This window comes from Lepisma saccharinum, chromosome 26, assembly GCF_977018435.1.
Source record: "Lepisma saccharinum chromosome 26, izLepSacc3.1, whole genome shotgun sequence".
In the NCBI taxonomy this organism is placed as follows: domain Eukaryota; kingdom Metazoa; phylum Arthropoda; class Insecta; order Zygentoma; family Lepismatidae; genus Lepisma; species Lepisma saccharinum.
The window spans coordinates 37,189,267-37,214,882 of NC_139254.1; the positions used below are offsets into that span (position 1 = coordinate 37,189,267).

The following is a 25,616-nucleotide window of genomic DNA, read 5'->3' on the forward strand; positions in this document are numbered from 1 at the left end:
TGGTTTTCTGTCCAAACTCTAACTCCGTCCTTAATGGCCACTCAAAATGTCTACCTTTATCCCTGCTATCCAAAAGGGAGAGAAAACAAGGATACTTTGTGTTTACCCCTTGTAAGCCCATCAAAAATGCAATCATTTTAAAGTCACCGATTACCTACCACTGATGTTCAGCATAGCTTACCACCTGCAGAAGATGTTGAACACTGGAGTAATCTTCCTTTAGATGAGTCAAATGAGCGATTGGAATTGACCGTTTTTGAAGCTATGAGCTCGCACACTTGAGCCATTTTACACTTACCTTTCTCCACCTGACTCATTTACCTAACACGAGGCAAAGCCGTGGTCTCACACTGACGTGGGCCGACTGTGTGGAATACAAAGAACGGTTGAAAAGAACAGCAGGTACTGCCATCTAGTGGTGAATAAAAAACCTACATGTCTGGAAACGGCGTCGGTGAACTGAATGGTCGGGCAACTGAGTTGTTGGGCAAACGACCTGATACGAACAACTCAAAGCTAACAGTTGATGACCTACAGTGATACAACTCCTAGTGAAAAAAGGTCGTTGACACATACTACTCCCAACACCAAATTCAAACTCAATGAAAGTAAAAAAATAAATTGAGTAAAATTTTATTTCTTTGCTAGATAAAGTAATTTTAGATTGTTGACTCGCAAGACAGAATAAAATTACAACACTGCGTTTTATTCTAAAAACTAAGATTCAGGGTCACTTTTTCAATGAATGCCCCTGCCATATTTTCCTGGTCTGGAATAGTAGGAGTGCATCTGTTCGCATGTATATAGACCCCGAGTGGTGCAGGCGTACAACGCTCCGCCAAACTACGTGATGCTGTGCGCGTAGAAATGCTCACGAGTATGGAGAGTACATTTAATGTATCGATTATACAGATAACATTAATACGCATGAATCATTCTCATTTACACATCTTCTGCTTATTTACTTCAATTTTTTTTAACTTTACCCAGTTATGTTTTATTTATCATTGGAATGCTTTTGAATAATTGTGAAATGAGATTTACAAGAAAAGATAAATAATTTAACGTTTTATGATCGTAATGAAGTAATATAATATGTTGGAATACTAACATAAGCATTCAACCAAACAGAAAGTAATTAGAAACTTACTCGTTGAAATGTTAACTCCGGAATCATTTCAGAATTCAAAAGGCAATTGATGAGGTATGGAGTGTCAGTTCCAACATGAAGTCTCTTCTCCCCTAAAATTAAAGTAATAAATTATTTTCACAATAATGACATTATGACTTCAAAATAATTCAAGACCTGGTAATAAATTAAGAACCGATATTTTACAAAATATAAAAGAATACAAACATTACTTTTATTTTGAATGTTGAAGATACACAGTTGAAAGATGTAATTTCTTCCTCTAGACTCAGTGTAAATTCCAAATTAGGATCATTTTATGCACTTGCCAAATATATTTATTCATATAATTAAATATTGAAATTGTGGTGTATAAACTTGTAAATATACTTGAAAATATTTCCTTTGGTTGCTATAGGTCCTTTCTACTCTTACGACGGCCGATCCTCATGCTCACAAGGGAAGTGGGGAACAGGGAAGTGACCAATCCATCTTGATAAGAAATGCTGCAGCCTGTAGAACGAGGTGCACGTAGTACTTCCTATTCCCTTACCCGTAATAATTTTTACCTCCGCATCGAAAATTCTTGGAGCCACCTCTGTTGTCTGGTTGGTCTCCCTGCTCCCCAGTTTCCTTGCGAGCATGAGGACCGGCCACCGTAAGAGTAGCAAGGACCTATAGCAACCAAAGCAAATATTTTCAAGTATATTTACAAGTCTATACACCACAATTTCAATATTTAATTGTAGACCTACAGTAAGATATCACAGAACAAGGAACGGACTTCTGTAATACACTGCTCGAAATAATTATGGGATCGAAAACATCCGGAGGTTGATGCCGTCAATGACATTATGAAGGAGAAATGGCGTGATATAGGTGTTTGACGTGAAATAGCAAGATTTGTGCACGTAGAAACTTGACTCAGGCATTTGTGATTTCCGAGTTCATGTAAACGGGAGAAGTGTGCATTCGTGGAAACGACAAAGCAGTTCTTGGGCAGTGTACGAATTCGTGGAGGAACGTGCGCAGGTGGTACGATGCTGAAACAGCTTGATTTTGAAGAATCGATCTCTTAGAGAGCCACAGGAAGGATGGAAGTTGGACCGTGAGAGGAAGCAGTAGCCCTTAGTGTCTCATGGTCAATTCCCACCTGTGGACTCGATTCCGACGGGAAATGTGCGACGAAGCAAGTTCAAGGTGTTCGCGAGCAACAAAAAGCAAGAGACAAGCGGTTGTTAAGAACCTGCGGGAATAGCAACTGAACTGCAACTTGCCCTCCTCACAGCAACAGGAACGGAACTTTTCTTTTTCTTAATTTAAAATCGGCCCAAATTTCGTTTCATTAAAAAATGTTCCGGACCTTATTAAAATTCATCCGAAAAAAAGGTTCCTGGACCGAATTCAAATTCAAGAAGGTTCCCGGACCGAATTCAAATACTTTAACCATAAAAAGGTTCTTTACGGTCTGGAACCCATTTACACTTCCTGATTTTCTTTCCCTGACGGGAATTTACTTTATTTGTAAACCCCCTTCCAATCCTGGGATTGTTAGAGATTCAGGAACCTATGCATTCTAGTGGTTCTATTGGGTTCCGTAACAGGACCGGAACATTCTTTCTATCACAATTTAAATTCGGTCCAAGTTGCGTATTGTTTCATTTCAATACAGAACTTGAACCCTACTGAAACTAATCCTGAAAATAGGTTGTTGGACCGTATTTAATTTGATCCAGAAATGTTTCCTGGACCGTATTAAAATTGATCTGAGAAAGAGGTTCCTGGACCATATTCAAATTGATCCGGAAGAAGGGTTCATGGACCGAATTGAAATACGTTACAGATAAAACGGTTCTATTAGGTCCAGAATCACTTATTGATTTTTTCCCCTGGACCGGAATGAAATTTATTTAATATTCCTGGACCTTTAACAAACCTGCAATTAGAGTCACACCGAATGGAGACGGCTGTTGTGCTCCTATGAGTCGCGGTTCAGTCCCCAGCGTTACAATCTATGTGCCCTAATTTGGATGAAACTTGAACTCGCAGTAACCCTGTTTTGTGCAAGGAAATCCCAATATGGTGTGGGCTGGAATCAGTATTGGTGGAAGTAAGGGCCTCCACATTATCCGAAATAGCAGTTTGATAGCCATTAGATACTGAGATGTCTTGTACCGTTGTACGCAGGTGTAATTGGTGATCAGTTCATTTTCATGAAAGATAATACGTGTCCTCACACTTCTGATAGACAACATGATACAGGAGGAAGGAATCAAGCGTATGGAGTAGTCAGCGTGCTCACTTAAATCCCATTGCCCATACTGGGAAGCACTTGGCAGAGATCACTTTTTGGTGCCTTGTCCGCGCCTCAATTCAAAGAATTCCAAGGACATCTGGAGTTACATATGCATTTTCTTTGCATGGTAAAACACCTCGAATATATAAATTTAATATTTGAGAAATACGTGTATAAGTATGATGTTTAAAGTTTCTTTAAAACAGTGGCAACAATGAACGTTGATTTTTAACAGTAACAATAGCAAGGATGTTGAACATATCCTAGGCCATTTCTACCTAGGTAAGCCTATTTGAATTAAAATTAGTTTATTTTTAGAATATACTACACACAATATAATGATACGAGTATAGACTTTTATAAAAGAAGTTTCTTTCAGCTAGAAGTTATGTCTCTTTTCTAACAAAGTATGGAATATATACAAAAACATGTTCTTATCTCATGAATCGCAACAGAAAAAATAGTTTTTTTTTTTTAAGTCGAATTAATACACACCAATGCTAATCACGACTGGGCCTACAGTTTAAAGTTGTATCGGAACAACGTGTGCCTCCACAGGGTATCGAACCCGAGACCCTTTGATTAGAAGGAGACCACTACACCATACATAACAGAAATAAAACCGAAGACAGTCGCACAACTTACCAAGACATGGACTGTTAAATTTGGAACAAAGAAGAGGACGAGAAAAAGACTCTTCCACTCACTGATATGAGAACAAGTGTGATCATTGACATTAGCTCTTCTTAATGTTCTCAAAAACCTCCCTATCTTTCTTTTTCTTGTGTTAATAACAGTGGCGGCGATTCGGTTCCTAGACCGGTAAGGGGGGGGAAGCTTCCAAAACGGAGGGGAACAAGGACAGTATATTTGCCTTTGTAGAAAGATAGTGCGGGGGCAAAATTTGAGAAAAATGGGGTGCAACTGCTGACTTGCCGCCACTGGTTAATACAAATACTCAGCCTCCAAAATGGTCAGTTCTTAATCACTTTCACACAATTGATTTTGTTCATAATTCAACTTGAAAGCTAACACGAAATTGAAGATCATACTTCAGTGAGTTTATATATTAGCAGATAACAACCTCAGGATTCAATATTAAAACGTTTTAGAGTTTAAGCGAAATAAATAAAATATAAGTAACGTTGTACAAAAGTGCTTATTATTATACCAATTTTCATTGTTTAATAGAAAATGAATTATCCAACATAAACCAATAATTTTAATACGTATATAATCATATTGTGAAGATGCACGGAACGGTCACAACTTCCCTCACACCTGCAGGAAAATGAAAACTACGAAACATGGAGAAAGACTTTTCATTTATAGAACAATGAGTTGGTTATGGACATAAGTAAAAAAAAATTGAAAACGGCATAATATCATCTGACAATAAAAAAGACGTACCTATAACAATCAGATTTTTGTCTAACAGTTAACAACAAACCAGAACATACAATATTCACGTGCACAAAATAATAAACATAATCTACTCACAAAAAGCTAATTCTCTTAGAGAGAAGGGTTGATTCCTCTTCCTTGTGATCCGGCCCCCGTGGCGGAGTGGTTAGCACATCGCGCTACGACGCCAGGGGTCCTGGGTTCCAATCCCGGCATGGGCATGTATGTTTGTTAGTGTTCATTCATCAATTTCATCATGTCATCACTCATCTTCATCTTCGCAAAATTAGCCAAAAGTGGAACAAGAAGCGAAGTAAAATAAAGCAAATCACTACCACTCTTCCTTGTGAACAGTTCAATATTCAAAGAACAGAAAAGCTCATCTTCTCATAATACTGCTGGTTCAGGGTATAAAGAATTGCATAATTGTATTTAATTTTATTGAGAAGAAATGGACCAATACACAAATTGTTGAACAGTTTATGAATCTGACTGTCAATCTTAGAACTATTTCTGATCATAGTGAAATCCCCTGGTTGAAGTTCAATAGATTTCGATGTATTCTAAATTATACTACCTTTTCTAGATTACCTGGTCTTGATTTTTGCTAAGGGAACTCCTCGATAGCTAAACGATAACGTAATTGCCTTCTAATCAATCGGTTTCGGGTTCGATAAAAGTGGAGGCAACAAAGGTATACATCTGTCCTTATCTTACGCAAGATCAATTCAAACCTTTCCATCCTTATCAATTTCTTTTAAGTCAGACTCAACATTTATTCCTCCATCTTCATCTTGGCCTTCCTACAAGTTTCTTACCATCATGTTTCCCAGCAAGAATCCTCTTCCCTCTTCTATTCGTGTCACATGGCCTGCCCACCTAGGTCCTCTTGATTTAATTATTCTAATACTATTTGGACTTGAATACCAGTTACAGTAGGTGTAATGAAAAAGAACGAAGAACACCTCCGGCTAGAAACATTCTCTGTACTCGATCTCTACATAATTCCGGGTTCGAATCCCTCTCGGGCATGGCTGTTTGTGAATGTCCATTCATCAATTTCATCATTTCATCGCTCATCCCCATCTTCGCAAATTAGCCAAGAGGCACAGAACGCGAAGTAAAATAAAATAAATCAAATAAAAAAAACAAATCTACATAATTCACTCGTTTTGTGTGACAATTCTGAGGTCAAAATCAACAAGTTCAATGTGTCAAATTAAAGATAAGTGTCTACGCTACAATTTTTGTTTGAAATACTTTATTCTCAGATGTCTATAGATTATTAGTGAATCAATGATACATATTCCATCTCAAACGTCTTTTAAACATTTTTTATCTCCTCAAAATGGATTCCAAGGATCCAGATGAAGTAAACTATGAGTACCAGAATATACGAGAACAGGTTTACATTGGTTTGAATTTTTTGAAAGGAAGGTAACGTTTGTAAACAATATAAACTTTGTGTTGAGCTATTAGAAAATATGTACTTCTTACAGCAGCACCTTGAGTATTTTAAATTAATTTAGGGTGGTACATGGGGTATAACTCGGATTTACGGATTAGGGGGGTACTTTACCCCTTCAAAAATTTTTGGGAGGCAATTTACCCCTAATCCTCGCCCGTTCCTGCGCCACTGGTTATCAGTACGGCAGTATAGCTTGCTGTCCCGCGAGCGTAATTGAAATTATTGATGTGGCCCGCACTGTCTGACGAGTTGAAGAACCATATATACTACATATTATGAAACGAAATAAAGGAAATGATTTGCTTACGTAGCTTTGAGTCTGTTCAGGAATACCCTTCGCTACTCGTGTCGTTTAACCTCAATAAAAAGGTTTAATCTTCGTGAATGCATTTAGCTACAGCTTAGAAACTTCAATACACACATCAGTATTGTTCTAGATTTTATATATTCCAGTTATGTTGTTGGTATGATATTTTCTTCTTGTTCATAAATCTATCGGTTTCTTACATGTTGCCAGGTCGACATATTTAACTGAGTATATTTGTCCATCTAATACTACTTGCCTGTGAGGTCTTAATTATTTGCCAAATTAAAAGAAAACAAAAAAAACGAACACACATAATATTTCAACTAAATAACTAACAACTACAATGCAATCACAGGGCTTTACATGGTACATACCTTTTATCAACTCTCTCAGCTTCTCCACAGCCTCCATAACATTCTCATCGTCCTCAAAGTTGTTGGAGATTTCAGAATCCGAAGACCCTGATTCGTAGCAAACCGACTTCCTGTTACTGACTATCGATTCAGGACATCTATTAGTTGTGATTGTTGACATGGTGTTTTCTACGGGTAAAGTACAAAAGTTTTTACAATAACATTTTATTAAAAAAGATACATCGATTTGCATTGAATTATTATATTAATATTTGAATTATTTTACATCAGATATTTTACCCATCAATAGTAACAACACAACTTTTGCTTCATACTGGATGCTACCGTACGCTGCAGGGGGTGCTCGTTGCTATGTGAAGTACGTATGCATTACATCATCTGGGAGGATCGGGTTTGACGGTGCTCGTTGCTATGTGCAGTAAGTTTGGTGTACATTTAGCTACTAACACGTCGCAAAAATCGGAACAAGCAGGTTATTGATTTTGTAGCGTTCGATTTATTTTTATTGTATTTTTGTACTTGTAGACTGCAATCATGTCTAATTGTGCTGTAGCAAGCTATGAAAACTATAAACAGAAAACTAAAGGAACTGACATAAAATATCATAGATTTCCAGTCGATAATAAACAGTGGATTCATGCTTGTAGACGAAATGTAAAAAATGCAAGTGTGCAGTGCCAATTATTGTGAAGAAGACTATGTGCGAGATCTAAAAGCAGAATTTCTGTATTTTCCACCAAAGAACGTGGTGAAGCCAACTGCAGTGCCATCGCTAAAATTACACCCAATTTAAGAAATTTACCTACTTTAGTACCAAAAAATCGAGGAAGACGTGCCCTAAACAAGCTAAAGACTTGCTGCCAGAAAAGAGAAAAATATATAGGTATATACACAAACTGCAAGCAATGTTTCGTAGTTGGAAAACATATTCGATCGTTTACAAAGGAGAAACACACGTCTGCATTCAGAAGTAAATAAATTAAGGGTTACAAACAACCTCTATCAACCTGCTTTAACTAAATAAAGAAGTTCAAAATCTAAAACGTAACCTAACCGACAGTACCACAAGAAAAGTCATCAATATCTTGAAAATGTGTTCAACTAGTGCGAAGTACGTAGTGAGCCTAACTGATTTGTTATGTACATTTTATGTAAGTCGGATTTATAATTACTAACAAATTCATTTATTTAACACAAACCGATGTTGATTGTGATTTGTATGTTCACATTATTGTGAAAAACGTTGCCGAAAATGCGCATTTCGAAGATAGCGTACTAACTTCCACGCTATTGGAAATTAAATTCACTTCGTACATCTTCAATTCGAGTTACATAGAGTTGTATGCACGATGGTAAATATTTCATGAGTGAATATTACACCCATCATTGAAATTTTTGCAACTTTGTTCAATTTTGGTATTTCACAAATGCATTGTAAATAATTTTGTACCCTTGTACTCAATATAAAATAATGGATGTTACATTATTTCTTTGTAGTACATTTCTGTCAAAAAGAGTAAGATCTAAGATTAGTGTAATGCAAGTTACTTCGTTAATGTACAAATGTATGTCGCATATCAGCCTTGGAGTATATTTTCCGGTTATACAACTCAGACACACATGGAAATGGAAATGAAAAATCTGCGGACAAAGTCCTTTAACGAATAATAATTCGTACACTTGCACAGTCAATCATTGTGAGTTCATGTAACTTTTCTCCTTTATTGTTTAATTAAACTAAGAAGTAAGATATTTTCATCGATATTCTCAAAGCGTTTTATTTACCGTGTGATCATAAATCTATTTCTATAGGCTTGAATTTAGTAGGTTAAGACATTTAAGTTTGATGTTCCTAGCACTCATCAAGTATTTAGAGTAGGTTAAGTTAGTTAAATTAGTACTTGTACACTTTGGCTCGTCTTCTGCACGCGTTTGTATGTAAAATTCTTAATACGAAACAATACTTTTCAGAACTATGACAACGATAACTTACAGCCAAATTTGAACCAGAGAAATTTAAAATATCTGCAAATACAAACTGGAATTGCGTTTTCAAAGTCTGAAACTACTAACTTACAAACTATTTCGTCATTCCTCCTCCACATAAAACTTTCCAAAAAAAATTTGCATGTGGAACTTTGATCCGTAAATTATTGTACAGTAAATAAATATATGAAGAAGGTTGGGGATTCTTTCGAATTCAGAGTAAGTTTCAAATGCAGAGTAAAATTTTATCTAGATTGTATATTGCTTCTTTCACTTGATAATTTGAGAAATAAAGTTACATTATGGAGAACGGTAACGATTGGATTTAAAGTATATCAGTATTATTTTAATATTTTCTGATGTTATGTAAAATTTGAAATGTTCTTGGAAATGATTGCAAAGTTCTGAATGAATAAGAAGGAACGATTCAGTCAGAAAACGAACTATTAGGCTTTTGTACTGCGTTGTGTTAAATTTTGTAAACAGATTATACCGGACTACTATCGGATTAAAAATTACGGATATTCAAATTTGGACTCCAATTAAAAGTTAACCAGTAGAACCACATAAAAACGAGTTACATCAAAAATCAGCTTATTCAATTCTGTGTCAATCTATAGTTACCATTTTTTTTTCGATTATGCAATCTATTTTTATCGTCGTGAGAACAAAATAGGATATTTTTTAGTTTGGCAAACTATCGCTCTCTTTGAAATTCTACAAATAAAGAACGGGTGTTTTATTTATTTATTATCCAAACTCTAATATACATAATTTATAATCCGATAATACTCCTGTGACGTTCTGTGAGGCCCGTAGTACCTCGGAGGCCTCTGTCGAGCTCCGTGAGGGAGTTGTTAGAACAGCGCACTACGACGCCAATCGCGTAAGATATTGATTTGTCCTTAATGAGAAAATTGAGAATTTAGTAAATGTGATAGTATATGTGGAAAGAAAAATTGATTTGCTTTATTTTACTTCGCTCCTTGTGCCACTTTTGGCTAATTTGCGAAAATCGGGATGAGTGATGAAATTGATGAATGAACACTCACAAACATCCATTCCCAGGCCAGGATTCGAACCCGGACCCCTGGCGTTAAAGCGCTATGTGCTAACCACTACGCCACGGAGGCCGGCGTGTGGAAACAAGGAATGAGATCGATGGGAGGGGGTAACTACCGCTTATTGGTTTTCCTTTCATATTTAAAAAGAAGACAAAATAGCAAAAATAAGCCAAATCTGTCAATCAATTATTTCTTTGTAACTCTTTCACTACGCAATTCTTCTTTAGCATGCAACGTTTTTTATTAAAATCATAATACGATTTATGAAATGATGAAATCTGAAATGCTAATGAGAACACGGACAACCTTCTTTGTAATATATCTATCAGGTTTCAGAAACATGATTTTTTACAATATGTTTGCATGTGCAATTTTCCCTTTTAAAAGTAGCATGTTTTAATTATGTTACTAATCATTAAAGGAATACCTCAATACCATCCCGAAGTATGATAATTAATATTTACCCTTCAAAGTAATGAAACACTTTTCCTCTCTGAAACTCGCATAGAAATGATAGCGGCCGTTTGCTTCTGCCAAGCCCCGAACGAACATAACCGAAGGGGCACCGAGCATAACCGATCCTTCCACATGACGTCACGCGTTCGTGCATGATCGGCAATTTTCGGATGGCGCTACCTTATAGTATATTAAGTTACCTTGCGTACGCTGTTTGAAAATTTGTGTGTTGAGTGACACTACAACGAAGGGATCGGGATAGTGCAAAGCTAATGTTTGGAGTCCATGGAGTTATATTATATATTCTAAATCGTTACGTTTACCACTGCGAAACTTAAATTGAACGCAATTTACTCGTTACTACATATATTGCAAATACTTCTTACAGTGCAACATAAAATGTTTCTGTGCTGGCGGCTGAGGCACAGGCCGTGCACATGCAAAAGTAAAACAGAGAGGTAGGAAATAACCTAAATTACGTTGAATAAATCACAAGGAATTTAGTGGAACGCTAAAACACAATGAATAAAATTGGAAGCAAAGAAGCAAACTTCCTAGTAATAGCCCAAAACTCTGTACGTCATTCTAGCGTAGATTTCAATCAAATAGGGTCCCCTCTCCTCAAAAGTTAAAACAGTAACATAAGTGAAATAAAAATTAGTACAGAATTCCGAAGTCTCCGTGAAGTATTTGGTTAATTCGCCAGATTTTTAGTAAAACCACAGGTCTGTTATAGAATCGATCCCCACCAGCGTCAAAAATAAATTTGTTCATCAGAAGACGAGAGAAGATGTGCTCGCGCTATAAACCCAGTGTTGTATATAAAACGAACTATTTTAATGGATAACGTCCAATTAAGATTGCAGAATAATTGAACATTCAGAGAATTATCAAATTACCTTAAAAGTATATTAGGACAAGGGCTATTAAACCCAACATTTGTGAACTGAGAGCAATAAAAGGGAAGAAAAACTCGTCTATACAGCGACAGAATTCTTTGATATTTGACTTATATACAGTACAGTTTTACATGGATCCACGGCATATATAGTGTTTGGTCAAATCAAGTGAAAAGTTCCGAAACACATTTTTTTTTCGAAAGTGGGTGGGTGAAATGTGCGACAAGGGTTGTGGCGTTATTGAATGACTGTGGTGCGAACTCCCTTATCATGAATCCCACGTTGAGCACAAGATGTGTAGAATGTGCAGATCACTGGTATGTTTTCGTACGTACAGTATACCTCTAGTACCCGACGAACATTCTGGTGTTTGTAGCGGAGCGACCGCATACGGAAGAATGATTGCTGTAACAGAAGATTCGCACTCTGCAGTATATATTTACAGAAGTCGTACATGGATCATTTTGATTAAAATGATTCTTCAAAAACAAGTTCCTCCTACATTTTTACTCATGGAGGTAGATGATGGGTAAAACATTTCGGTCATGTAAATTGTCCTGAAAATTGGCAACCCTGTTTTGCCGGGTGGGAAAGATAGCGAAGAAACATGGCGCGAATAGCGAAATTGATGTTGATTTTTTTTAAAAAAAAAAATACAACGGAATCTGAGTTATACGTATGTTCTTGTTTTTCCAAATTTGGACAGAAGATTGACATTACAAAGTAAGTGGAAAATATGCAGTTGCAATAAAAATATAAATTTGTTCTTAAATAACTGGCAATAAGCAGAAATCACAAGGCAAACTTTAGATATCATGCGCTGCTTGCAACGTTTCCAATAATTGTGTGGGTTGCCTTTATTTTTATGTGCTAGTATTTCGGAATTACATTCGAAGCTCTTTAGCAAGGAAATATTTAAATCATGGTCTTTTAAAGTTTAGAAATTAAGATGTAAAAATAAGTAAGGCTTGGAAGGAAGGAATAAGGGATTCTGTTCTACTGTTTTTGTGAGGTTAGGTCTATTACGTTTTATGCTCTGAGAAGTTTTACGAATTTTTGTTTGAGTGTTGTAGTTTAATCGTTTTACTAATTAAAATGAGTAACTTGCAATATTATTATATGGGGTGTCATTCACCCAACTTTTCTCATAATGGGCTTTTCTTTTTACATAAACATGTTTAAATTATTCTGCCTCTATGTCGTGGTTATAGCTCTTGGACGTCGCTCATTTACTTTGCACATGATAATAAAAACTCTTAATTATCATTGGATATACTGTAGCTATAATATGAGATTTGAACAATATTATTTGTAACTACTGATTAATAATATTAGTTGTAAAATAATACATTGTACAGGTGATGCATAATAAAAATTAAATCAAATGCATTGTTTTTACAATATAAATAATATAATATAAGTACGTACCTTTGTATTAACGATTCTCTGTATGTTGTAAAAATTGCACTACACTTTATTCATTGTTTCCGTAATGTCAGTTTCAATTCCGGTTGGCTGCACTGCCCGTGAGTTCTTTCTTTAAAGGGAGGGTCAGCGCCATATCAAAGGGGGCTTAAAATGAACAAAAATAGCCTATGTTCGCGAATTGTAAATGTTGCGGTGACCTGCAGAAATATTGGAACCTTATTTTAATAATATTATTGTCAGAAGTGAAATGTATTTCAGCTTAGCAAGGGAAGCATGAAATTCTGATATTTTAAAAATCGTAAGATCCATGTTTGCTGTTTCGATCTACTATAACAATACGTAAGAGCCATCTCAGTGTTGGTTGATAATGAGTTATTAAATATTGATCGTCTCTCATATGTCTATCCCATGTGCAGTCACAGACACCCCTGGGTTGTTATGACACCATTGAAAGTGAAAGGTGTTGTTACAATCCACAACTGTCCGTAACTGTACATGCATATCATATATGCGCATATGCATGCATACATAAGCGGATGCGTACATGCCTACCTGAAATACGAAGAGATGGGTTGTTGCTGTTTACATTACCTTCTCTTGTAGGAAGGGTTTACCCTAGAAGCGAATCCAGACACCTGGTATCCAGTGAGTGAGAATGAGGCATACTACGATTTTACTGCTATTCCAAAGATCAGGCATGTCTCATTGGGAAGTTAACCTAACCTGTACTAAACTAAATCTACCATTTCCGGATCCCATTATTATCACATTATTAAATTTTGTACAGTTATTTAGTATACTGGTTGTATGACATAGTATATTTCCAGAAAAAAAATAATATAAGAAGACCGGATTTTGAGAAAACTGATGCCAAAATATGCTGAAATAACACATAATGGTTGATGGACAAAATATGTAGAACGTAGAATTAATTATGTCTTCATGATTGGGACAGAATCCGACGCACGTGATCAAAATCAAAAGCCGATTCTCTAATATTAACTTCTTATAGTTATATGACAAGGCTTGTACAGAAAAGTGTCGACCTCCTTTGCGAAGTGGTTATCACAGCGCGCTGTGACTCCAGGTGTTCGGAGATCGAATTCCGGCCTGGGCATGGATTTTCTTTGCGAGTGTTTCTTCATTCATCAATTTCATCACATCATCACTCATCCTCGTCGTCACAATTCGCCAAATTGTCAGAAAAGTTACACTAAAAATCAAATGAAGGAAAAAGTACCGAAAAGCAACGCATTCATATGACACGATCCATTCCCCAAGGGTGCCCTTTGAACATGTCATTGTTTGCCCTGACCTTGAACCTACTTATCTGATACATGCATACCTACATACAACGCATGCATTTTTAGAAACACACGCTTTCGCTTTCGCCGATGACCTTTCACATGCGCAACCCCAAAATTCGTTACACGCTGTACCTAGGTATGTTTTGCAGCAAGTGGAGTTAATGTGACAATATCAAAAGCTTTCTCTATCGGCACGTGATACAGTGTGGGTGAGATGCAACTAGACATTGAAAATTTTACTGTAGTCTCTGTAGTATTAAGCAATCTCAATGAAATTTTCTGTACATGTACATTATGGAATAGAATTACAAATGCGCCAGCTCAGAATTCAGGCAACGGTGGCACCCACCAGTTTCCTCCATCGAACGGGCATGGTATATTTCGGGGACGTTCACTTTGACGACGAGAACCTCACGAATGACCTGCAAGAAGTCCAGACCTCGCGCCCAGTGAGTTTTTCATGTACCGCTTGGAAAAGAACGAATGCACATGACCCAAAACCCCGCACTATGGATCAACTGGAGGCACAGATTCGGGATGTTATCACAAACGTCCCGGAGGAATTCCAACAGAAGAATCCCATCCCATCGTTGGAGGAAGCTGGTGGATGTCGCCGATGACTACATCGAATTCTGAGCTGGCACATACTTTGTAATTCTATTCTATAATGTACATGTACAGAAAATTTAATTGAAATTGCTTAAACATTACAAACACTACAGCAAATTTCCAATGCCTACTTACTGTTCACCCACCCTGTACATATGCAGTGTTACCAAATGAGAGAACTACAATTCAATTTTATACCACATTTATGTGTTCAGAAAATTGTTTAATTTTACCCACGTTTTGCATGTAACAGAAGGGTACGCTCGGCAATTCAGCAGTAGGCTCATTTATTGAACATGGGTCTTTTTACGTGTTCCGTTTCCGATTTTATGTCAAACGGAAAGTTCAGGTGGGTTACAATTATGTAACATACAAATAAATACTTTTACTTTTTACCAAGTGGTCTTCTGTATTTACGGGCTTTTATTAAGGAATTGAATTATGTTTATTTTCCATTACACTATAGGAGTAAGTCATATCAAATTATGTACGTACATCAAATTTCCATTATCAATCAATTATACTCCAAAAGTACTAGAATTGAAAGAATTTGCTCGTATTAAGAAGACAATTATGTGAAAGAATCTTCATAAATCCATTTTTGAAGCAAGCATGATACATGATATTGTTCTCACAAATGTACGATCACATGATATCAAAAGACTATCAAGGAATGAATGTATTGATTGATTGATTGACTTGCTTTATTTTACTTCGCTTTTTGTGCCACTTTCGGCTAATTTGCGAAGATGAGAATGAGTGATGATATGATGCAATTGATGAATGAACACTCACAAAATCCATGCCCAGGCCAGGATTCGAACCCGGGACCCCTGGCATCATAGCGCGATGAGGAATGAATGTAGTAAGTGTGAACAAGTGGACAACAATGAGCATCACCTACCTAGATGCACTCTTACACAAAAAAATATTTGAAAAGTATACTTTGTGATATATTTTTGCAAAATTACTCCAATGTCACGAATTCATAATCATAATTTATGAGACTGTATTACCATGGCAGGATTTAATTAATTTTTAATTTCGTGACTATTTCCATATTTACGCAGTTTTATCTCTGCATTTCTTCTTTATTAATAATTTTATAATATGTTAAGTCGTTCATAGTACATTAACATTTTTCCATTATATTGGACCTAAAGGAACTCGGTGGGGATGGAAAATAGTGGACAGATATTCCTCAGGATGGGGATAAATGGAAGGCCTGTGTTGCTGCGTCCATAAACCTTCGGGTATGAGAAGGCTAGAGAGTTAGTTAGTTAGTTAGTATTTCGGATTTGTTTTCTCATTACCCTCACTTCTTCCATCCCTAACGTTTAACATATCTTCTTTCCTTTATGCTATAGTCTATTTAAAACTCTCTTTATAATTTCAGTTATTGAAGCATATTTTATATCATGTACATTTTTTTTAAAAAAAAGGTAAAGTGCTTCCCTGTGCTTAGCACCACGCCATGAAGGCGTATAGGGGGTGTGGGGTAACACAATTTATATAATTCAATACAATTTTAGTATGTAAGGCAAAAAGCTGTAGGTATATAGTTATTAAATAGGTAAAAACAGAATTGCAAGCTTAAGTGAAACTCCACTTAAAATAATAATAATATAAGAAATAATATTACACACTCTAATTCTTGGTTTCTAATTAGATTTAATATATTCCTTCCTCCCACACATTCATTATTAATTATCCTCCTCTTTATCTACGCATCTTCTACATAAACTTGCATTTCTAATTTAAAAGTTGAATACAAATTGAAGTGTAGTTATTTTATCAAAGGATTTAGCAAATGTGATTATTGCTTTGTTTTAATTTAATATGTTTTTCTTGGATATGTTATAGTTTCGGTTAGTTTACATTAGGTTTGGTTAAATACATTCATTACATTACATTAGATAAGTGGATTAGTTGGGTCAGAATTAGACAAATATATTGCACCAACTGATATCACAATGCAATTATGCATCTGATACGATTTTTAATAATTATACAATTTCCAGTTCATTTGTGGATGTGAAAGTTTTCTTTATTCTATTTTACCTTTAACCATTATCAAAACCTCCATGTGCATATATATAAACTTGATAATCTCTCTAACACTGGCTCTTACCTTAGCTGGTTACCACTTATTCTGGAAACATTGGAAACCCTTTAGACATAGAACTGTTTCGTAACTAAACTGAGAGTGTGTAACTGTTCAATTACGTAATGATATAAACTCGGTGCCTTGACTAAAGAAAGGAACATGATATCGTAAATTAGTTTTAAATTACGTCAGTTATTTTATGAGCCATCAGTGAACATACGAATGACATTTCCGTAACTTAATGGCACCTAAATCACTTTAAAAGACAGACAGCTAAGCGACCAGGCATATATTTAGACTATGTAACACACACAAGTTAATCAGGTAAAATATACAAACTTTCAAATTTAAAAGAAGAGAAAGAAAAGTATCTGGTGTCAGGTCTTGAAGAGTTTTGTCCAGTCTCTTTTCTTCTCGTCTCGTCTCGCAAAACTAATGCAGGATATTATGCCAACAAAAGATAACACTTGGGGTGTAAGGGGTGACCTTCCACGTAGGCGCTCAAAAGTCAACCTCACTTCCACGTAGTGCGCCCTGGACTAAAGACTAACGAGGCTCTGGCGACTGGCACTATGGCCAGTATAATTTTGTATGTGTTGTCCTGTTTGTTGTCCTTGTGTGTGCTGAGTGCCCGTTTACGGCCTCAGCTTTTAACAGAAGTCAGAACATTTTAACATTTTTAGTTGTGCAACGCTAGAGTTGTTATTTGTAATGATAAGGGGCTGGCCCCCGTATAATGTGACGGGAGCAAAATAGCCTAAGTGCTGACGCTCCCAAAATTTTAAATTCAAATCAAATCAAATCAAAAGATAACACTTGGAAGACATCACAAAATATTATTCTCGAAAATTGGTTAAATCTTAAATCATTTTCCTCGCTGTTTAGTGATAATAAATATGATTCGTTAATCATAAGGATATTAGTTTTTCAAACAAAGTTCGTTGATTACCAATAGCTAGATAGTTTATAGAATCTACCTTGCTTTTCTGTCTCCCATCCACTCTTTAGCCATCGTACACGTAGGGAGATTTCAGACAGAAAAGACACGCGACAGGTGACAAGCCAGACGGAGGTTTCCGTCAAAGTGACAAGCGTCAGGAACTCCTTCCGTCTATGAGCAAAGTTTTCACTTCACATACACTACCAGGGGCGCCGAAACCGGGAGGGCGAGTGGGCCCGCACCAACCCCCACAGTTCTCATTTGGACCCCCCTATAAGGAATCCAATGTATAACGTTCAACACGATTTCATTTCGTAAGAAAATATTACTTGTGTAATGGAAATGTCATAAATTATTTTAAGACTCTGTGCAAAATTATATATACATAAATATTATATAAAATATTATATATATATATATTTAATTATTTATGGAATTAATGCATTAAGAGGATATTGTTTGTAGAAGATTCTGCATTATTGTACTAAAGAAAACTTAAGTTTCTTGTAAAAGTCTGTACTTGTAACACTATATCGTGTGTGCAAGATTCCCGAAATAAAGCAATTTCAATTGAGATAGGCACAGAAGCCGACATCCGTGGCGGAATGGTTAGCAGAGCACCACTGGCGTCAGCAGGATTTTTTTCGTGAGGGGCTGGAATTGTAAAGGTGGGAAGTCCATAGATGCTACCTGGGGGGTGGTGTTGCCTTCAAAATGAGATATTTCGTATTTTCTAATGTTGCTCTCTCCAAATGGCAATCGCATTCATTATAAGGGGACTGTGCATGTTTTCCCAGAGATCATCACTGCTTTTTTTCAAAATGTTAATTTTCTCAAAATTTCGGAGGGGGCTGTTGCTCCTTCAGCGCCCCCTCTTCGTACGCCAGTACACCGCACGCTACAACGCCATAGGAGTTCGAATCTCGGTCTGGGGATGAGTGTTCTTTGTGAGGGTCCCTTCATCAATTTCACAATAGCTATCATCATTCACTCATCTTCATTGTCCCTATTAGCCAAAAGTGTCAGAAAAGCGACGTAAAATAACCTAATATCAAGCAATCAATCTCAAATAGGTCTATGGAAGCAAAAAATCAACGTGCTTATGTTGTCATGATCGCTATTGTTTTCAAGAAATTTTAAGACATCAGACACAGATTTATATTTTCGAGTGATTCGCCTTGCAAGCATAGACTAATAGCGTACCCCAGGTTTGCTTGATTTTCTTTATATTGTGGTGCTTCAAAAAATAAAGTTTCAACTTTCTCTCTTTCGTCTCACTCTCGCACTTTTTGACAACATACATATACATTATTTATTCAAAATTTCAGCTCAATCGAATAACATTAAGGGGCCGTGCAACGCTATTGAATTTCTATTGCAAATTAGCAGAATGGACAGATGAAGGATAATGTATAATGTATTGTCTAATATATAGTGCCATTATCCTAAATATTAATAAAGTGAAAAGAGCATAATGCTAAAAGTTTTGCATCTCTGCAAGTTAAACAGTGTACGATCTAGAGTACCGCATGGGACAACTTTCGCTCGCTCAAACTCGTTCGAGTGTACCACGATCGAGCGTACCGCACTCGTAGTGGAATTATTGACAACGTTAAGTATTTCAGAGCCTAATAAGCAGCACTGGCAATCTAAAACCCATACATGGAAGGAAACCACTCTGTGCAATTACAAATGTAAATCATAATTCTGTATCTTAATACGTAAGACTCAAATACAACACATGTGACTGCAGACCGAAACGTAAAATGGATAAACATGCTGACATACCTGCCGAAGCAATTACAAATATCATATCACAGTGCAAGAAGTACGATTACATCATTGTTCACTTACCAAAAAGGATAATCATATTCTGGGATATAACAAAATGCAGTTATAATAATATTCAACCGAACGTCATTTTAATGGGACAATAATCGTACAAACATAAAATGTCAGTATTGGTAGTTTCAGTACACAATCATCTATTTCATTTGCACATATCTGGGTAAGATATACTCGTATGTCCACAACTGCATTTTAACATGCAGATGATGTATATGTTCACTTATTTTTCAGTATCACTTCATCTTTTACTTCACGGTCCATATTTGAAAGCTTACTACAATAGAGAAATACGCCTGCTAATAGGGTTCGAGAGTTTGAGTGTATTCTGCTCGTTCGAGCGTTTTTTGCTCGAGCGGAATAACTATCAATTCTGTGTGCCATCTAGCGTTGCCCGTGCGAACGAACTATTTGACGCTTGAGCAGAGGTGGTCTAGTCGGTAGGGCGTCCGACTGCCACGTGGGAGACGGGGATTCGATTCCCGGAGTGAGTGATCCAAGGTCGTAATTTTTTCCGGCCTCGTCCCCTGCATACATCTGCTCTAGACCTGGCCCAGCCTCAACTCAATGGGTGCCTTGGTGTATCCCTGGGGAGTAAAGGTGGTGGTGGTGCTGATAATCTCACCTCCAAAATGGCGGAGATAGAGAATGTGTGGGGTCTATCCCCACATCCCCTAAATGTGCCTTCATAGCACGATGCTATGTGGACTGGGAACTTTACCTTTTTGCCTTTACGTATTATGTTATTTTAGTGTTGATTGACTGATTGATTCATTTAGTGTTGTAAATCCACTTTGTGCATAGTGAGGCTAATTGGGACTGGATCTACAGTGTAATGTGGGATCCGAACCATTATGTGCCTCCATGTGGTATGGAACCCGGAACCCCTTTATTAAAAGGCGACAACGCTACCACTGCGCCATCGAGGAGGCCCTATTATTTTAGTGTTTTCAGACGCGTTTGAAGATGACCGTTCACTTACAACAAATCAGAGTACGGCAATATACCTGTTAGGAACGCCATAAGAGATAAATTAAATAGAGTAAACTCCCACGTAATCGCAAATCCTAAGTAATTTTTTTAACCACCATAAAACTCTGAACTAGAGAGACTATTCGAGAGAGTTCACGAGCTGTGGTAAGAGAAGTTGCATCATTTTTTCAAAGGCGCGTGTTTCTACTCGTGATGAACGAAACTCTATTGCCAAACTGGAAAAGCTTTTCGATACGTGGAGGCAACTAAGAAAATGTAGAAACGAACGTGTGAAACTCGGCGTCCTGATGAAACAGCATTCGTTGATAAATTAGACGACTTCTTCTATGCCATGAACATGATTATATTCAACTAGAGCAGATAATTCCTTATTGGACAACGAGATAAAGGCCGACAGGGCTGTACGATGGAACTAGACAGAAGCATTACTAAATAAAGAACTGAGAGATGAAAAGAGGAAGAAGGCAGAAATGATGAGAATGGAAAGAGAAGAGCAGTGGACGTCCACTACTGCTTATACAAGTTCGAGTACGTGTGTCATGTTGGAAAGTAATTGAACAGACAATGTAAACCTGCGTCGAAGCTGTTGATGATAGTAGTGATATTGAGACTCTTTTGAAATAGACAAGGCAGAGAACTGAAAAAAATAGAAGCACAAGTACAATTACGCCTCTGATTATCACAACAAAACTAGCTTCCACTCGTGATAGGCGAAATATAAGTGACAGAAAAGCACCCTTAATTTCATTTGATATTTTGTCATTTAGAGTCGCTTTTCTGACATTTTTCGCTAAGGATGAGTGATGATATGATGAAATTGATGAAGGGACACTCCCAAATACAGGAGCAAACACGAATTTTTGTCTGAGGGTGGGGTAAGTACCAGGATAAAAGTACCAATAATAATTATAATAATAATAATAACAATAATAACAACAATAACAATAATTACATTATTAGTATTATTACTAGTTGTAGTAGTAGTAGTAGTAGTAGTAGTATCAAAGACGTTATTATCCTCATAAATTACTCAAAAAGGGGGTAGAAGTCGATGCTAAAGTATTTGTTTGGAACAATCGATTTGAAATATTTTTCCAACGTGTTCAATTTCACATTAGCTAATAATGGAAATGAAACACACAAACTGTATTTTTGAATGGCAGAAAATGAATGATAGATACATTCCGAGGATAATTATTTTTGTACATAATGCATAACATGTATAACTTTCATGTATAAGATATATTTTACACAAATGCAACATGGAGCGACATAAAATAAGAAATACATATGCAACATGCTAACACTAAATTGTGTAAGTATTCAAAGTTTATTCAATACATATACACAACCCATATTATTTAAATACATTTAAAAACCATGATATTGAGAGCGAAGCGAGGAAGAAAATTTTTTGATCCAATATTTGCAACTGAAAACAATATTGATTTATTAGGGCGCAAATAATTTCACGGGGTGCCGTGGTATTCTCTCCTTTACAATTTTTTACATTTAGATCGCTCGGCATCCGAGGCGGATTCCTACTGCCCCCTAGCTATGGTTCTGAACTTGATGATTGTGAGAAAAGTAGGTAATGCGAGCGAAGCGAGTAGAAAAATTTACGAAACGTTACCTTTTATTTGCATAAAATTTGAATTCGATGGGGGCAATTGCTCCTCTGTGCAGGTGCCCTTGGCCATCAACGTTTGGCGCCATTACCCTCCTCTAGAATTGACTTCCGTCGAAGGTTGGGTGTGGAGGCAATACCCCCTGCCCCCTGTTGTTGCGCCACTGCTCACAAGGAACACGCATGTCCAGCCCAGGATTCCAACCCAGAGCCCTGGTATTGTAAAGCGCCGTGCTAACCACTTTGCCACGGAGGTTGGAAAAAGAGAAATCAACCTTGGAAGAAAGTGCCACATTGCAAAGTTTTGGTCGCAATGTTGAAAATGTTACACTTAGTCTCTCGTCCATAACATGATAAAAGCAAACTATCCGCTCCGAGCTAGTGACTAACATACAAAAAGCTTTTAAATCTAAGGTTCAGGACATTTTGCGGGGGAGGGGTACTGGGACAGAAAACTGACAAGATGTATCTGGAAATGTAAAGAAAACCGCCTGCCAGTGATAGTACCATATACAAATATACAAATAATTTCAGAACTGAGAAGTAAAGTGTTATGTATTTTATGTACTTGATTTGTCATTCATTTTTTGATGTAATAAATATAAATATTTGGATTCTGTAGATATAAAAAATATGTAAAGTACCTCTATTCTTAATCGCACTCCTGTGTTCATTTTCATACAATACGATATTTCAATGCGTCTGAGCGGCCTTTAAATATAAACCTATTTTACTGAAAATCTACAATCTACAATGTAACATTCGTACATTGGCACGAAAAAAGGGGTAAGATCAACAAAAATACAAAGTTTATTTCTTCCCATATATTTCTGAGATAGAGTTTTGTTTTAAGCACACTATATGTACATGCTAGAAGGAACTGGGGACAGTGGGTGTATCTTCACCTCGAACCACTTGTACCTTCACCGTGCATCAAACCCGGAACCCCTTGATTAGCCTACAAGAAGGCGACGTTACCACTATGCTATTCATCAACGAAAGAAAAACGAAGAAATGTCCCATAACCTGTCAAGACATGGACTGTTCTATTTGGAACAAATAAAGGGAGGAGAAAGGACTGTTCAACTTTTTAATAGGGGAGGAAGTGTGGCAATTTACATTGACATTTGTTAACGTTTATTTTTTTTCTCTAAAATGGAACGAGGACTCAATGTTTATTCATCTCCTTGTGTTAGTACATATACTCAGCTACAGAATGGTATACTTAGTTTATTTCCTTCCCTGCTGCTATTTTCAGATAAGCGTAATTCTAAAGTTGCAGATTTCGCAATTTTTGAGTGTTTAAAGTGTACACAATATCTCCTAGCAGCATCAATGTCCAAGTAAAGTGCCACGTGAGTTAGCTTGTCCTAATAGTGAGCTTCCATACCCAGTAAACAAATTTTTGGGATACCGTTGCTTAACTAAGATATTAATGGCCGAAAAAACTTTAACAAGTGAATGTTCATAAGCAAGAAGGGTTATACTAACAGCATATGAAAACATAAGTTTGGGGTGTTGTTGATTTGCTTTCTAAAGATGAAGCACCTCGAACTTACTCACATTTCACTTTTCATGAAAAATAGATGGTATGACAACAGAGTGTAATACACTTGTGTGTGGTATGACCTTGAACTTACATATTTTCTATAGGGGTGGTGAAATTTCACTTTTTTGCTCGAATTTCAAAATAATGACTCTTAAGCTATGGAAATTTTACGTAGCTGGAAAAGAATTGCCTATCAATACTGAACTCTAATATGAAAGTTGTGCATGTTCCTTTGTGGCTGTGTTTCGCAATATGGACGATAAAAGTGTTGATAACATTTGAAGATGCCAAGACTGAATAAGCGTATAAATAAATACTCCAATAATGCTGTGAAGCAATGGAAACTGTTACGCAAGAAAATATATACTTTGGTAACAATCTCCAGGAGACAGAAACTAAGGAATTAAGGACATGTTCTGAAACTGACGGTGATGAGAGATTACACCACGCCCTGAATACGGATATGTAATCTATGTATGTAATTGTATTTGACATTATAAATTAACACTATTTTTACCGCTTTGCTCCATTCTCGCCTGGATTAATACATAAAACCCTGCTGCACATTTGTGTTCAACATCGTCTACTATTAAATAAAACAATTGTAGGGTGTTCGGGAAAAGTCTAAACTACGAAACTCTGGTGGTTTCACTAATTTACACTGACTTAATTAAATAAAATATTATAAGTGTAATTTTACTCTGGGAATGTGTAAAGATTTTAAGCAGTGATGATGCAACGTTTGTATCATGCCTTAATGTTTGCTTAAAAGAATTAACAAAAGACAGTGACTACTGTAAAATTACATTTTTGACCCCCTGCTTAATATTAAATTGTATGCTTATTTTGCTACACTTTTTCCCTTATTCATAATTTATTCTTATGAAATTTTTAATATGGGGGTTTGAAAAGAAATATAAAATAACGATAACACTGATTTTCACATGTAAATTACTTATTGTGAATACCTACGATTTTTAACTGCAGACCATCATTATACATTTGACTATTAGATTCAAACGACTATAGTTACACTTACCTCCGATAATCCTGTCTGTCCTGGAGTAAGACACCACACAAATTGCATTCGAGGAATACTCTGGTTTATCTCGGCTCTGCGACATGAAAAAAATTCTTGACCTTTGGTATCATGGCATGCGTCGTGCTGAGATATGGAAACCGTTATGTAGGATACTGGGTCAAAAGTTGACCTTCACACTATTTCCTCTGCATCGCATCAAAGTTACTCCTTCGAAAGAAGCATCATGCCACCATATCTTTCATCCGCGAACAAATTCAATATTGTCTGTATACATACTTTTATTACCAAGTTCATAGTCTGAGAACAAGCTCTTATATCCTAACATGCTAGTAGTAAATACCTCTCAGCTTTCCTTTCCTGTGTAATTAAACATAATTTCTCGTCCGACATAGGCTCTTTCAATTATCCACAAGCAGATCGACTTAGGACATGAGATGAAGTGACATGAAATTACTGAAGGGTTATCTGAGGCATGGGCGCCGAAACAAGGGGGGGGGGCGTTCCCCAAACATTGTTTGACCCCTCTTATAAGGGGCCAACTGTAAAACGTTCAACATTTTTCAATTCCAACGAAATGTTAAATGTGTTAAGAAAATTTCATAAATTAATTGAGAATTTTGTCTGAGAACATTTTAGATCCTTATTTCTCAGATTTGTAATTCGAATTATTTCTTTTATTTACGATAACGAAACTTTTGCCCACATGAATTTTACGTACAAAGATGCAGTAAATAACGCAGCATCCTCTTCTGAAGTGAACATATCAACTCCATGTAAACGATATTA

At 36.5% G+C, this 25,616-nt stretch overlaps 1 protein-coding gene across 2 annotated transcripts in view; it reads right to left on the reverse strand.

Annotated features, from left to right (window-relative positions):
* The window catches only part of LOC145979499 (uncharacterized), a 50,971-nt gene extending 26,023 nt beyond the window's left edge, over positions 1-24,948 (reverse strand). The window contains exons 1-3 of one of the 2 annotated variants that reach the window (XM_083112433.1): positions 24,828-24,948; positions 6,979-7,146; positions 1,151-1,242 (exon numbers count right to left, since the gene is read on the reverse strand). In XM_083112433.1, the coding sequence (XP_082968559.1) occupies positions 1,151-1,242; positions 6,979-7,146; positions 24,828-24,912 (345 nt within the window). In that variant the 5' untranslated portion in view covers positions 24,913-24,948. Of the gene's footprint in view, positions 1-1,150; positions 1,243-6,978; positions 7,147-16,858; positions 16,948-24,827 lie in introns of those variants that run through there. The other variant, XM_083112434.1, reaches the window with a different exon arrangement.
* Between the last annotated feature and the right edge of the window lie 668 nt (positions 24,949-25,616).